We start from the raw sequence: 15,492 nt of genomic DNA, 5'->3' as shown, positions 1-15,492 counted from the left end.
CTAGCGTTTATGAACAGTACAATTATGTTGAAGCGACCAGCAAACCCATTTTAATCTAATCTAATTTAAATCTTCAAGGGGATGCCCAAATCTCACTTTTGAATGTTTATTTGTGTGTGAATAAATTATGTTATGTATTTATCAGAAAATGTCATGTGTCATTAGGCTATTGTGCATTATTGTACACCTAAAAAATCATTACATCCAGTTTATTGAAAGATGCTTCTACGTTAATTTGTGTTTCATTCAGAAGGTGCTGAGCGACAGTTCTCCGTAAATGTTTGTCGTTGTAATTGCTCTCATCCTTCAGTCCGCGCTTACCTCTTCTCTCCTAACGAAAATCATTTCCCCAGTGCAAATTTCTTGCAAATTCAATTTGAATTACTCACACACCCCAAAACGTCCAAAGTCCTGCACATTTCCCACTTGCACCTATTTGAGCATCAAAACGTTAAGAAACAGTTAATATGAAAAAAACAAAGACGCCTTGTTTTAATAACTATTTTAATCAGCATAAAACGATAATATGTATATATATATATTTTTTTCATCCGGTAATAATAACATTTATGTAGTTCTAGGTCTATCAGTGCGTCCGCTGCGCTCTCGCGCACAGATCACTCAGGAAAGCATTAGGACCGCCCTCCAAACTCCAAAGACTATATAAGTGCACTCAGAAAAGTACTTGACAGACGTGAAGCTCACACACTGAGGTTGCAAGTGTCATCTTAAAGGAGATCCCGTGTGGCGTTTCAGCCTTTAAACTCGCATCCACTTTACCGCCAAGTGCACAGTCACGACAGGTTGCTTACTCACCTGTCCAGAGAACTTGCAGCCAGCACGGCTTTCTCCGGTACTGCGACCAAGCTGGATTCCCGGAGCTCTTCACCATGTCTGGCGGGTTTTAGATACTCCATGGAGCAAGCAAACCTCTACGAGGTCGCCCCACGGCCACTAATGACCAGCCTTGTACAGAATCAGCAGAACCCCTACATCTACAAAGACACCGCTGGAGACCTGAGCGAGATCTGCGAGAACGAGAACTCCATCGACATCAGCGCCTACATTGATCCGTCTGCCTTCAACGACGAGTTCCTGGCTGACTTATTCCACAACAGCTCCAAGCAAGAGAAGCTCAAACTGGCGAGCGGAGACTACGACTACCACCACGGTGCCAATGGCGCGCCGGGGGCCCCGCAGATGTATGGCTGCCTGAACGGCTACATGGATTCTTCCAAACTAGAACCCATCTACGACAGCCAAGCAAGAATGAGACCCGTGGCCATCAAACAAGAGCCTCGGGAGGAAGATGAGCTTGGCGACTCGATGCCACCCACCTACCACCACTCTCAACACCACGCGCCGCATCTGTCCTACCTTCAGCACCAGATCGCGCACTGCGCGCAAACCACCATGCATCTCCAGCCGGGCCATCCCACACCTCCCCCGACGCCCGTACCTAGTCCGCACCACCAGCACAGCCACCTGCCGGGGGGCTCCATGAAGATTGGCGATCGAGGGAAATCCAAGAAACACGTCGACAAGAACAGCACCGAGTACAGGCTGAGGAGGGAGCGCAACAACATAGCCGTGCGCAAGAGTCGGGACAAGGCGAAAATGCGCAATGTGGAGACGCAACAAAAAGTGATCGAGTTATCGGCGGATAACGATAGACTGCGCAAGAGGGTGGAACACCTCACGCGAGAACTGGAGACGTTACGGGGCATCTTCAGGCAGCTCCCCGACGGCTCGTTTGTCAAAGCCATGGGCAACTGCGCTTAACGGAGCGAGCTTGACTTTTGAAGTAACTTTTGCGTGATTTTTTTCGTCTGCTGGATAACCGCTGACACGTTCTGAAAGTGTTTCTATAGGAGCCAGGCAGCTGCGGTATACATGTGCCTTTTGTACAAAAACAAAGAAAGAAACGATAAGCTCATCTACACATTAGGACTAATACATGCTGGTGTAGTCCTGTTAGGAATGTGTGTTAGCTACGCTAAGCATATCAGTGCAGCTAATGGGCATGATTTTACCCTGTCAGTCTACTTTTCATGCTTTTCAAGTTACCAACTTTCATAACAAACCTGAACTGCCCTTTTGGCAAACAGAAAAGTTTCTGCCATAGCAGGCTTTCTACCATACCTGTTGCAGCATAACACCCACTGTATGATATTGTTGAATTTATATATCAAGCAGGGGTGGGTGGGGTTGTTCCATGGACGGTAATAGACAAAATGCCAAAGCATAGGACTGGAACTTATTGGTTTTTACTGTGGTAGGCAAGTTGTCATTCATAACTCAGACTGTGTGCACTATGTCGTCCGAACGCGACTCTATGAAGCGCATTACATTGTGAACATTTTGCCATGATTCGGGTACTGATCTGTAAAATGCTTGTCAGTATACAGCTTTTAAAGTAAACGCTTTGTATTTATGCAATATGATTGATAAAAATGTGAAAGGGTGCATATTTCTATGCAATGTTTGTTGCTGTCAGAATAATTTCGGTGGACTGTCACCGTGTGCTTTCTCACTGGTTTTGCAGTGAAGTCCTGTCTTGCTCTGTAAGCGTGTGCATTTCATGCGAACTGTTTATTTCTTTCTCTCTTTTTTGTACAACACTCGAGCAGAGATGGTTTCAGTGCCTTTTGATCATCACTGACTGAACCTTTGGACAGAAATACACAGCAAGAAAAAGGAAGCACTTTTTTACAAACTGCGTATGGCAAATGTTATACAAACGTTTATTATGTTTATTTTAAATGAACATTATATATAAATATAAATATATATGCCAAAAAGTATGAATTAAACATTGTTTTATGTCTCATTCGTTGCCTTGTCATTTTGACTAACATTTGTAACTTCATCTCTGTGTATGTGTACATGTGTTGCTATATTGTCTAAGTAATACTTTGTTTCTCAGTGTCTAATTCGTGCGACTTTATGAAGCATCAGACCCGGTGTGCAGCAACACACTCCATGCTTCTTGTAATTCTCTCGACACCGATAGGTGGCGCTCAAAAGTCATTTGAGTTCAACTGCACATATATATCTGATGTTTGAGTAAGCTGGAAACCAGAATCAGCTAGATTAAGACTAGTAAAAGAAAAATGTTTACAGGTTAAATGATAACTTTCACATCATTTGTCTTTTACCTGAATACAAGAAGGCATTTGCAGAATTCATTCAGCTCCAGGGGTTTCAAACTTTAAGGTAAATAATCACTTGTCAGTCGTTCACAGTGCTAAATATCTACAATGAGTTGTAGCACTTTCAGTAAAGTTCACAATGAACACATTGTCAGTAAAATATCAGACTTTTAAGTACTTGAGAACATGACTCTCATTGATTTAATTTCTTTTCCCTAAGCTCTCAATTGATCAAATTATCCTTAAACGAGACAGCGTTGAGTGTTGCTGATATGTTAATTTCTCTTTGAGTACACAAGGAGAAGGAGAGAGAGAGAGATAGTTCCTCTGACTTGTGGAGACGTGTTTTGCTCCATTGTTGTCATTTGACATGTTTTTACATTATCAGCTGTGGAATGATTGAATCAATAAATCAACCCCCTTTCCAAACCTCTGTTGCAGATAGAATGATGGCACACAAGGAATCTGCCCCAGCCAGGTTCAAGCATAGTTTTTTGGCCAACACTTTCAGTCTCACTCGTTCTTGTCTGCCAGCTCAGTTCTGTGTCCAGGTCTTTTTCCTCATTGAGCTTCACCTGTGAATGATCTGCTTTGTCTTGCGCTGCTTCTGTCATAAGTCAAAGAGAAGTCCTGCACATTTCCAGCTTGCAGTGGTAGCCAACTACAAATCAACACCCTTTAAATCTTCCTGATATTTTTCATTATGAATTAGATGAAAATTTAATGGTCAAATTGTGCTAACATTTCCATAACATTTTCCATAAATTTAACAGTATATAAATAAATTACTAAATTACTTTTAGTTATGATTTCAGTGAAAAGGTCTGGATAAATACATGTTAGACATTTTGCTCCTAAAACTTAACATTTTATGCAAAACACAAAATAATTAATGCATAGTTCACCCTAAAAAAAAAAAAAATTTAAATGCTGCAAATTTACTCACCCTCACACCATCCAAGATGTAGGCAATGCATTTTCAAAGCTAAACTTTTATCTTTGATGAGATACTTTGAGAGTCAATGAAATAAAAACTGTCAAAACAAAGCTAATACCCATCTCTTGGCTTTAAAGTTTTGCGTTCAAGACAGTTGAGGCTGTGGATTAAGGGTAATGATATTGTAAAAAATAATTTTTTTTAAGACTATAAATGCACAATCAGAAATAAATTCCTTTTGTTTTGTATGCGTGTTTCTGAAAGTGTTTCTCTCTGTGGGTTAATACATTCCAGGCTTCCACAAACCATAATCACTAGTTTATTCACTTCAAAACTATTCACAGAGCATATTTACCAATACAACATATCATAGGTTTATCCCCACATCTTTATTGTAAGTTCTGTGAACCACAACATCCAGACACCTTTTTACATATGATGTGGGAATGTCTGGAGGTGCAAAAAGTTTGGGATTCTGTGCTGGTCATTTTATTTAAAGTTACTAAAATTTGTTTCCCCAAAGATCCTGCATTGGTATTATTGAGTGATAATAATTTCCCTTAAAAACAAAGGTCCGTAAACGCTACAGAGAACGTTGGTAGTGGAAACCCCTTCATGATCTCTCTGTTAAGCACTGGTTGCATTTATTATTAGAAATACTGTACCTAGAACTGTCATCAGCATAGATCAACCATGCTAAACTGGACGTTTTGACTGTATCTATACATCTATATATGACATCAAAGAAATCTTAGACACGCAACACTCATGATAATATGAATGTCTAATTTATTGTACTTTATTTACCTGCTTAGTCTAAACTACAGCTATTGTGTGCTTCCTGATGTGCATATAATGGGGCATGGGGGATATATACGGGGTAATAGCTGCTAAAAGTGTTTTGTCTATCTGGTTATAAAAATTGTATATTTTTATTTTTGGAAATAAAAACTGTATTACAAAAAAAAGTTTTTCTCTCTCAAAATGTCAGAAGGCATAAACTCAAATTTTGAGGGTTTTACAAAGAACTGCAGTTTAGAAATTGATCTTAATCTTTGACAAAAAAGCAATTCACTCCACAGCTTCTGTATAATTATAGAGAAAAACAGCAACTTTTTTTTTTTTTTTAATAGTGCTTTCATTTTTACTCTGACCTGATGTATCAAAACATAAATTGTACATTTAATCTCTAAAATCCTGTTAGTGCATAAAAAAGCTATGGTACTACTAAAGCTAGATTAGTTCAGGATATGTGTGGGAATAATGTTAGGTCGAGTTGATGGCCTCTCTCTTCCCTGAATGGAATACATTAAAGCATCTCGCTGAAACCTGGATGCTTCCTTTGCCATCTTATTTCCTGTAGCTGTGAGAATTCTCAAATGGTTCCCTTTTGTCTTCTCTCTGTCCAACATTTGACAGGTTTGAGAAAAGCCAAACCTAACTTGAACTGATGTGAGCATAATGTGTAGTTTTGTGCAGCTGTGTTTCATGTTCGCTTTTTTTTCACCCTGTATTGCAGATTCCTTTGCTGGGGTGTGTTGTTATTAGCTCTGGTCAAAGACCTCGAGAATGTCTGAGAATATATAAAGAAAATTACAAGAACAAAGAAATGAAAATGATAGGTGAGTTTTGTTTTGTTAATCAAGGAAAATGGATGCGTGTACACTGTAAAACTCAACAGTCAACTTGAAATGAGTCTACTCAAAATGTACTGAAAGTTAGTTCTACTCATTGGAAAACAGTTTTGAACTCAGTGTTGAAGGTAATCAGTTAATTAAATACCTCACTACTTTAACTTAAATGGAGAAAGTTCATTGTACTCCTATAGATATTTTTTAACTCAATGGTTTGTTGCAATTAGTTTCTTCAAACGGTTTGAGTTGCCTTAACTTATTGGTTTAAAGACTGGAAAAGTCATTTTGGTGATGTTGTCGAGGAGTGAATCTCGAATAATATATAACAAATTAATTACAAGCATAGATAAAATATATTAAAGATAAAAGTGAAATAATAATGTTTTCAGGTATTTACTATTCAGGTACAGATATTAAGTAATCAGCACAGCATAGTCTTCATTGTATATTATTCCATCTTTAATACAGTTACAAAAAAATTCTTGTGGACGGATGTTTTAAAAAACAGTCACAGACCTTAAAGACTTAAGTATTAAAATGTACTCACTATTTGCTCCCACTTTACTTGTTTCAAGACTATAGGAGTTATCTTTTTGTCTTCCTAAAAAAAAGAAAACACTTAAATGTTTGAAACAAGTGAAGGGTGCAATGAAAATGTAAGTCATTTTTGGGTGAACTATCTCTTTAAAAATGCATGCAGATGATAAACTTTCACTTCATTATGAATAAATTCTGTATTCAACTATAATCCCAACATTGCACATCGTGCGATGTGACTATTGCGAATGCACACATTGCGATATCAATGCTGAAATGATATATTGTGCAGCCCTAACTTAAATATAGATAAGCTGTCTTTACTTATTTTCTGTCCTTGTCCAAAAACTTGCTCTCACATTGTTAGTGCTGTGGAAACATTATCAATCAATAAATAAATAAATAAATAGGTATAAAAACAAATGTAAACAAAATAGATTGTTGCGTGTTCTATGATGTGCTGTAATAAATTTGAACGTCATTGTTTTTATTATTTACCATGCATATGTAGACATTACAGGAAACATTACGTCATGAAAATGTACTTGAAAGTTCTGGAAAAGTCATGGAATTTTAGTAGTAAAAATGTGTATGAACCCTGTACAGTACTTAGTTGGTTCTTCGTTTATTGGGTTTTACTGTGCTCAAATTGCTTCATTTACTCAAATGGATTAAGTTCACAGTACTCATTTGGATTAGTTTTTAATTTTGTTGCAATCGGTTTCCTTAAATGGGTTTTTGGAAACAAAATCTGTGAAAATTCAACACTGTTTCTCTTACTGCAGCCAACGTGATGTCCAACCATTCACTTTTCTCATGTGGATAAATCCTAACATTGAAACCAATTTGCCAAAAGCTTGGTATTCAGCCAACAAGTGTGCTTATTTGCTATCTTATTTGCTAAGGAAGTAAGTGAAATCAAACAATACAATAAATCCAATGCAAATGAATATGTGTGTGTAAGTAGGCATGGAAGTCTCTGTGTTTAACTATGTTATTTGATATATACCCTCATTCTTATTTGTCGTCTGACAAAAGTTTAACCAGACCTTTGAGTGAAACTTCAAAAGCCACAAACTCTCCACAGTCCAGATTGTGGAGTGTGATATGCATATTCTTTCTCACATTTGAGTTTGAGTTTCTGGTATACAAATCCTCTCAGTATCAATATGATTTAAAACTCCCTGTCCAGTGTTTCACCAGCTGCCAGCAGGCCCAGAAATTTCACTTTGGGCCCAATAATAAATATACCCCACAAAACCCTGAGTCCAGTGCAACAGAAGGAAGTATATCACTGTTTGTTTGCTTAGGGATGGTCGTTAGAAGCCTGGAACCTGGATTTGACAGTTGCCAAGACAACCAAGAAGAAGTTAAACCGCACCGAAAAAAAATCACACAGGATCTAACCACTCCCACCACTCTCCGGCTCACTCTGAGTGAAGTAAATGCTTTAGTTCTTTGCAGCTAGAATTGTCAAGATGAAGATTGATTGCAGAAAAACAGGGATCGATGCATTCTTAAGTTAATTGAGTAACATTTTCAGCAAGCTCTCATTTGCTGTTTTGCTTTCCGTCTCATTTATGCTTGGCTTGTTTTCTTGCCCTGTTCAGGAGCTCTACCAACTCTTGTTTTTAGTCTACACTTCACTGCAAGTTATTGAAACTATTACCCATGTCTTGGAAGAAGTTTACCTGACCTCAGAATCTTGGTACATATATTGTGTGAACTGCCCCTTTGAGGATTTTGAAGTTCCATTATATTGTATTATATTATATTATATTATATTATATTATATTATATTATATTATATTATATTATATTATATTATTTTGTTTTATATTATATTATTTTGTTTTATATTATATTATATTATATTATTTTGTTTTATATTATATTATATTATATTATATTATATTATATTATATTATATTATATTATATTATATTACATTATATTATATTATATCATACAGGGTGGGCTGTTTATATGGATACACGTTAATAAAATGGGAATGGTTGGTGATTATAACGTCCTGTTTGTGGCACATTAGTATGCATGAGGGGGCAAACTTTTCCAGATGGGTGGTGACCATTGTGGCCATTATGAAGTCAGCCATCTTTGATCCAACTTTTGTTTTTTCAATAGGACGAGGGTCATTTCACACATCAAGCGTATTGGGAATTTCACAAGAAAAACAATGATGTGCTTGGTTTTAACTTTATTCTTTCATGAGTTATTTACAAGTTTCTGACCACTTATAAAATGTGTTTAATGTGCTAAATATTGTGTTGGATTGTCAATGCAACCCTTCTTCTCCCACTCTTCACACATTGATAGCAACACCACAGGAGAAATGCCAGCACAGGCTTCCAGTATCCGTAGTTTCAGGTGCTGCACATCTTGTATCTTTTAGTGGACTAAAAAAAAAAAGAAGAAGAAAAAAAAAGGTGATCTGTTCTGCGTGGCAGAAATTTTTCTGGGTTTTCCAATGATCTGCTTTGCGCCGTTGGGTAGAACTTATATGTCACATTGAGTGTTTGTCTTCAAATAAGTCTGTAACTAAATAATACAGGCAGTTTGAGGACAAGGAAAGATTACTGTAAGAGGTAATTTGGCATGCAGATGGCCAGGGACCTCATTGGACTATGAACCAGCCCTAGCTGCAGTGATCTCCATCATGAATAATTATATTTATCCTGCTAGTCACTATTCAATCATTGCATTCATTTCTGCTTAAATGTCCATGGAGGTCAAATGATCGGAAATTGCTGTCAAAACACATTTAAGTGTAAAACAAACCCAGTTTAGTGTTTATTTTCAATGATATGTTTTTATAAATAATATTTTACATTTCTTCAGCCTCAGCCCATAAATGCTCTAGAATGAATCCAAGAATCAACTTAATAATGGTTTGGATTTAAACTAAATATTGAATTGGCCAGGTCAATGACTAGTTTCTTTAAGTGGACTGGGAAATTTTGTTGCCTGAAGTTTTTTTTTTTTTTTGCCATCAATTTACATGTTAAAAAAACCCTTATAGTTTATATTAGATATTTTCAGCTTTACACTTGACTGTAGAGTTTAGTGAGCAGGTCAGTTTATTTCAGTATACTGAAAAACATTGCATTCATTAATACTCATTTATAGAGCAGTGCTAACCTAATAAATGCAAATAAAGTTTAAAGTATCACTAAACATTTCTTATTAAAAAAAAACCTTTTTGTGCTTAACACACTGTCTGAAATAATGTAGATTTTAGTTGTTCCATAACACATGCTTTATTCTTGACTCTTTTTTTGAAGAATCATTGAAACACATTATTGTAAAATAATAAAAAAGTAGGAAATATTGAGCTCGGCTCTGCTGGACAGCCACTTTGAGAAAGGAGCTAGAAAATTTCAGCTGCATTGCATTACTGCAGCATATTATTTAAATCAAGAGCTCATTACCACTGCATTCTCTTTGTGCCTCTCTCAGCACCCCTGCCTTTACCTGCCACAGCGATTCAGTCTCCCTCTGTTTCTCTTTTATTTCCTTTCATATAACAAAATGAAAATAGGTTGTTTATTTTCCACCTGTGCACTTCTCTTATTATATTTTGGCAGCCACTGCCCTCTCTTCTTTATTCATATGGTGTCTCAACTGCGTCAGACCATCACACATCCCCTAAGCACACAGACTTGTTAGAACAGTGTTATTTTCACTGATAAATATGTAGCTCTTTTAGTCTGTCTAAAGCGCTGGCCTCAACAGCAGCTGAAATTGAGGCATCTTTTGGATCTAGATTCAGATTTCACAGGTCTCCATAATGTGATTATCAAAAGGTGGAACATTTTACCTTCTTTTATATTGAAGCACTTCAGATGGACTTGAAATTGCAGACAGAGACAGTTAAAAATGGCAATAACCTTTTTATGTTCACCAACATTGCAATCAGATTTTGCAAAATTGCAGTAAAAAGAGCATAATAGTCATATTCTGTATCAATGCTGAATTTTTTGTGAAAACCATAATCCAGCTTTTCCCCTAGGATTCTTTGGTGAATAAAAAGAAGAGCAAAAGAGCAGTATAACATTTCTTTATAAAATCGTACTGATCTCCAAACTTTGAACTGTATTACAGCTGATGTTAATGTAGGCCCATTTACTCTGTTTTAACATTTTGATTACTTATAACCGTCATCTAAGGCTGATTTAAATATGATCTTTAGTCAAGCTTTTTAGTATAGTATTTAATACAAAACAGATCAAATAAGCTTTTCATTTGTTATTCTTTTTTATTGAATATAGTTTTAGTAACAAATAAAATGGAAGAATTAATATCAGTACATCATCATAATATCTAAGTCAGGGGGGAGTTATGGGCCTCCCTGATCTAAGTAAACCAGCATTCTATTTAGACCAGGTGTTTAAAACTGATTTAATTAAATATGTTTATAATTATGGCTGCACAAAATATCAATTAAGCATCAACATTAAAATGTGATAATTTGCAATAATCACACTGCAGTATATGCTTTTAATATGTTAAGTTTGGATTATCATTTGCATGTGGTTCTGATTTCAAATGCATTCAGGAATAAGAAATTGTACAATTTATAACTTTAATACCAGTTGAATACCAGTTGAATACCAATTATTCAAACAACAGACTGCAGACCATTATTTTACATGTGATTGATACTATTAGACTTCTCAGAGAGGACATACTGTTAGACTCCCGATAGAGTCATCCCAATTAACATTCATTCAATAATTATCTTCGGCTTAGGCCCTTATTTATCTATTCCAAATATTCCGGCATATGTTTTACTCAGCGGATGCCATTTCGAAAATCCACGAGATGGAGAACATGCAAACTCCACACAAAAATGCCAACTGGCCCAGCTAGGATTTGAACCAGAGACCTTCTTGCTAAGGCAACAGTGCTAACTACTGAGCCACTGTGGCACCTCCAATCAAAATAGAATTATTAATTATTTTCAAATAGAGATATTCAAGTCGTCTGGTTGAATTGTGTTTATATCGCAATTATATATTGCAGAAAAACAAAATAGTTCAATGTCAGATTTTTCCAAACTCAAGCAGCCCTTTAAGTAATCTGTGCTTATATCAAAGAACTAAATTGCCAATGTTGCCATGCATATACCTGACAGACAAGTGTGATCGTGTGGAGTGATTTGTTTTGTTCTGTAACTATGCTTTTTGTTCCTTTCACGGTAAAGTGATTTCTGCAGCAGCGATAGCTTGTGGTTTTCAGTGGAGGCATTCTCTTGGCTGTGACTTGTACCATGGCTGTGTGAGACCACTTTCATGTGCTGCCCTGTTGTTCGTGTCTGCGGCCTGATTAAACGATACGCACTAGAGCACTTGTGCTTCTGCTGGTGTGTGTTTTCCCCTGCCTTGGTTAATACTTTGAAACATTTTATCTGATATTATATATAAAAGTTAACACAACATTTGACTCTTTTCCTCCCAGCACAATCATGTGCATGTTTTGAGTGGTAATTATTTCAGCTATGTAGGTTTTGTCTGGTGAGCTTTAAAGACCATACAAAATGGAATAACCATTGTATTAACATTAACGTTAATTGTTTGAACCCTACCGAGCGCTCTGCTTGTGTGTTTGTTGGCTGGAAAAAAAATAAAAAGATGAAAGCCCATTGAAGTTGCATACTTGTCTGGATATGAGGGTAGTTTCCAATGGCTGATTGCTTTCTCTGATAGTTAAAGTTCTCATCTATAGTGGCGTTTCTGATGCCAAAATGCTGCTACAGTGAGTTTACTGAGTCTGTGCTGCCAGTTCTCCAGCCTTCGATGTGTGTGACTGACAAAGGCATTTGAGATTTTCAGAACAGCTTATTATTACTGAACTCAAAATGTTGTCAAGTGTTGGACAGACATGTGAAATGAATCACTGTTCCTCCCAGGATTTGCGTATTTGAGTGGTTCCACAGTGTTACTCGTACATGAATTATAGGCCTTTTCACAGCCTGTACAGTTGCACTAAATTGACATGTGGTTTGGATTCCCTCTCTTTCTCTCTCGCCTCGCTCTGTCTGTGTGTTATCTGTGTGTTTTTATGCGAGCGTACCTGGGGGGTCTGTAAGATTGAGGATGATGGCTGAGGAGTTCCACATGTCTTTTCGAAGTGAAATGATCTGATGAGATTTTTGCGGTCATTGTGGATTCTGCTGTTTTGGACTCAAAACAGAGCTGCCCCTCAGGGAAACTCGTTATAATCAGATACAAATTAGAATTTCATCTGAATGAGGTCAATCGAGTGACTTCAGTTCACTTGCAAAAGAGATTTAGTAGCTTAATGTGACTTTTAGAGATTTACTAGCTTAAAGTGGCAGCTATCTTTATTTTTCCCCTCCTCATTTGGTTCTGGAGAAGGATCTGTCTTCTGTGTGTTCACAGAAATGGGCCCTGATTTGGTTAATTTTCAGGTCAATGACATAAGAGTTCTTTCAAAAGGAAAGCTTTTTAAAAATCTAGTTAAAAACACATGTTGGTTTCATATGGTTTTGGAATAATTTTCAAGAAAAGCTTCAGTTTAAATTGTTCTTAATGAAGTCAAGTCAAATAAAATGTCAAGTAAAACATGATGTTATATTTTCCTGGTAAACATGTTGTTGTGTTGATGCACGTGCACAACTTAATCATAACACACAACTTTAAAAATGTTTTTAAATAGAGAATCTAAGGGGGGGTTACACTACTGTTTACAGCAGTGGTGTCCAAACTTTTTCATATGAAGGGTCAAAAACCAAAAATCATTGAGAGCTGTAGGCTGAATTTATTTCATAATATTTAAAAATTAAATAAAAGCTTTACTTTAAATCACATTGAATAAGGCAGTATAACCTTTTAAAATGATAACTTTTTGCAATTAAAACATAAACAATCACATTTATAACATGGTGAAGTTTAATGCGGCAAACACTAGTCAAGCAGAATCTACCTTTGCTTTGATTCCCTCACCAAATTCTTAGCATTGTCCTCTATCCGTCGGGTGACAGTACGTACATTTTAAAGTAAATTGCAGCATTTAAATTGAAACATTTAATTTCAGTTAGCCTTTTTGTAGCTTAACAAAAAAACTAACCAGTTAAAGGTATTAAATTTCAATTTACAACTCTAAAACATCCCCATCATTCTCCCTCTTTTCTCAGATGGATAGACAGGCTAAATCACAAATTTCCATGGGCCAACTTTTGCCTGCGGGCCCAAGGTTGGGCATCTCTGGTCTAAAGGTTTGGGATTGCTACTGTAGGATTTCTGATTAAATCTCTAATGCCCACCTGTGCTGCATTTATTTTGAAACTTGAAAGCAGTGAATGGACTTGCATTTTTGTAGAGACCAGTCTTGTCAAAATATCTCAGAAGAACGAACTGGGAGACTGCGAGAACAGAGAATGTGTCCTGTGAGAAATCAGATGCTGCTTTCTTCCAGATTGTCACATGACCTTCATGCATTTTTAATGGGAAATTATTTAAAGAGTACAGTATTCATACATTCATTTTTTTCTTTTCATTATATATAAAATTTACGAAAGCCTTGCTTTTCACAATACAAATACAGCAGATTTTAATATGAATTTTTAGCAAATAAACATCCTTAAAGTTTTTATGCTTTTTATTAAGATTTTCATATTAACGTTTACGTTCACCATCTGGTTTTTTGTACAGCTGTTACTAAGTGATGGCCACGAAAGCAAAGTGCTAAAATGGAGATGTCTGCATATCACGGTCATTCTGTTTTTACTGAATCTTTAGGTTTTTGTTACCAAAACCGAAATACAAAGAGCCACTTGCACGAACCGTACCCCAGACCACCTCTTTAAGGCGGACTCGGGTAGACGGGTACATTCACGGGTGCACACCCAAATTCAGAAGACACTTTCACACTAGCCAAACGTACTAAACTCTGGCATCAAACGAACCCATGTGGACCAAAAGTGCTTGTGTGAAAGCACCCTAAGACTTCTAGTTCTTTGCTCAAGTCTGGATCAATGCATCCTTGATATCTGGAGCACATCCAGGTTCTTTCATGTGTTTTCAGTTCTTGCAGTCTTGAGTTTTGGAACTAAACTTTGGTGGTTGATGATGACACAACGCTTAAGAGTGTATATTGAGAAGCAGCCACTAGGAGCTTAATTGCAGAAACTGTTGGTAAATAAACGATTGCGGTCACAGAAGTGTGTTCAAGTCACTGAGTTATAGGACAAAAAGAACATATTGCCATTTTGACCTTTTCTTTGTTTTCATATAAACATTTATGACCATCAGTGGACACAAAGTACTTTAGGTAATTTCCAGAGTCTTTGGTCTCGCTCTCTCAGGGAACCGTTTCACATTAGCATGCTTTCCTGAGATATCGGTTCACTATAAAATTATACAGCCAGATCAGACATGAAACCTCCTTTAAAGTGAAGCCTTTATTGCACCTCCAGGGACTTCTGAGAAACACTTGTTGTATTTCAGAGCAGGCCTTTGGTTTGAAGCCATACCTCAAACGAGACTGTTTATGTACATGGTCAAGCTTAGACGTGAGTTTAGTAGAATTTGGACAGTGGCTTGTGAACTCGTCACTGAAAAACAAGTTGACGATTTTGACATGAACTACACACAATTCCACGTATGGCGCCAACATTGTCGTTTCCAACTGTTGCCTTCAGATCCAGAAGCTTTGCCGGGTAGAGCTCGGATTTCGACTTATTTCAAGAGAGCATTTCAAAGCCATGTAGCTCTTTAAGCCTCAGATTGTTTTTGAGCCTGGCAGGCACAGAGCATTTCTTTCTCTGTGGGTAAACCTCCTCACTTTCAGAAATCAAACTGTAGCGCAGCCCACCACCCGTCCTGTACACCCATAGGGTCGCCTCTTCGGGACGCAGAGGTGTCAGAGCCCTTTCACACATAATCGTTTTTAACGAACCCAGCCAGCTTCGCTCCTGACCACATTCCCTGCTTGCACGTAGCTTTGTACACTTACCCTGTGGGATTTGAGGGGGTTTGGACTATGGACTGATAATCTGAACAGGATCCTGGCTGAAGCACGTGGGTAGTGGATGTTTGGAGAAGTTCGTTCCCTGTGCTCCGTCCACAGCAGGGGGGCAGCGGGACGCCTGCTCATGCTTCACTCAGCATGGAAGAAGGGAAAGGGGGAGAGAGAGAGGGAAGCCATGCTCAATTTGAACAGGGGAATGCCGAATGCTGTTAAGGACTGC

The 15,492-nt window shown here is 37.3% G+C and overlaps 1 protein-coding gene and 1 long non-coding RNA gene across 3 annotated transcripts in view; both read left to right on the top strand.

The window, feature by feature from the left end:
• Nucleotides 1–15,492, top strand: part of LOC141375405 (uncharacterized) — an 86,866-nt gene that overhangs the window by 12,720 nt on the left and 58,654 nt on the right. Inside the window, exon 3 of one of the 2 annotated variants that reach the window (XR_015495973.1) lies at nt 5,609–6,867. The exons of the other annotated variant lie outside the window; for it this stretch is intronic. This is a non-coding gene — a long non-coding RNA (uncharacterized LOC141375405). Of the gene's footprint in view, nt 1–5,608; nt 6,868–15,492 lie in introns of those variants that run through there. 2 annotated transcript variants of the gene reach the window in all.
• On the top strand, nt 702–3,581 carry cebpa (CCAAT enhancer binding protein alpha). Its single transcript, NM_131885.2, is given in 1 exon segment — nt 702–3,581. A coding segment is annotated over 1 exon segment (867 nt). The 5' UTR covers nt 702–915; the 3' UTR covers nt 1,783–3,581.

Source organism: Danio rerio, chromosome 7, assembly GCF_052040795.2.
Source record: "Danio rerio strain M-AB ecotype USA chromosome 7, GRCz13ab, whole genome shotgun sequence".
Lineage (NCBI taxonomy): Eukaryota > Metazoa > Chordata > Actinopteri > Cypriniformes > Danionidae > Danio > Danio rerio.
This window is presented reverse-complemented; position numbering and strand designations above follow the sequence as displayed.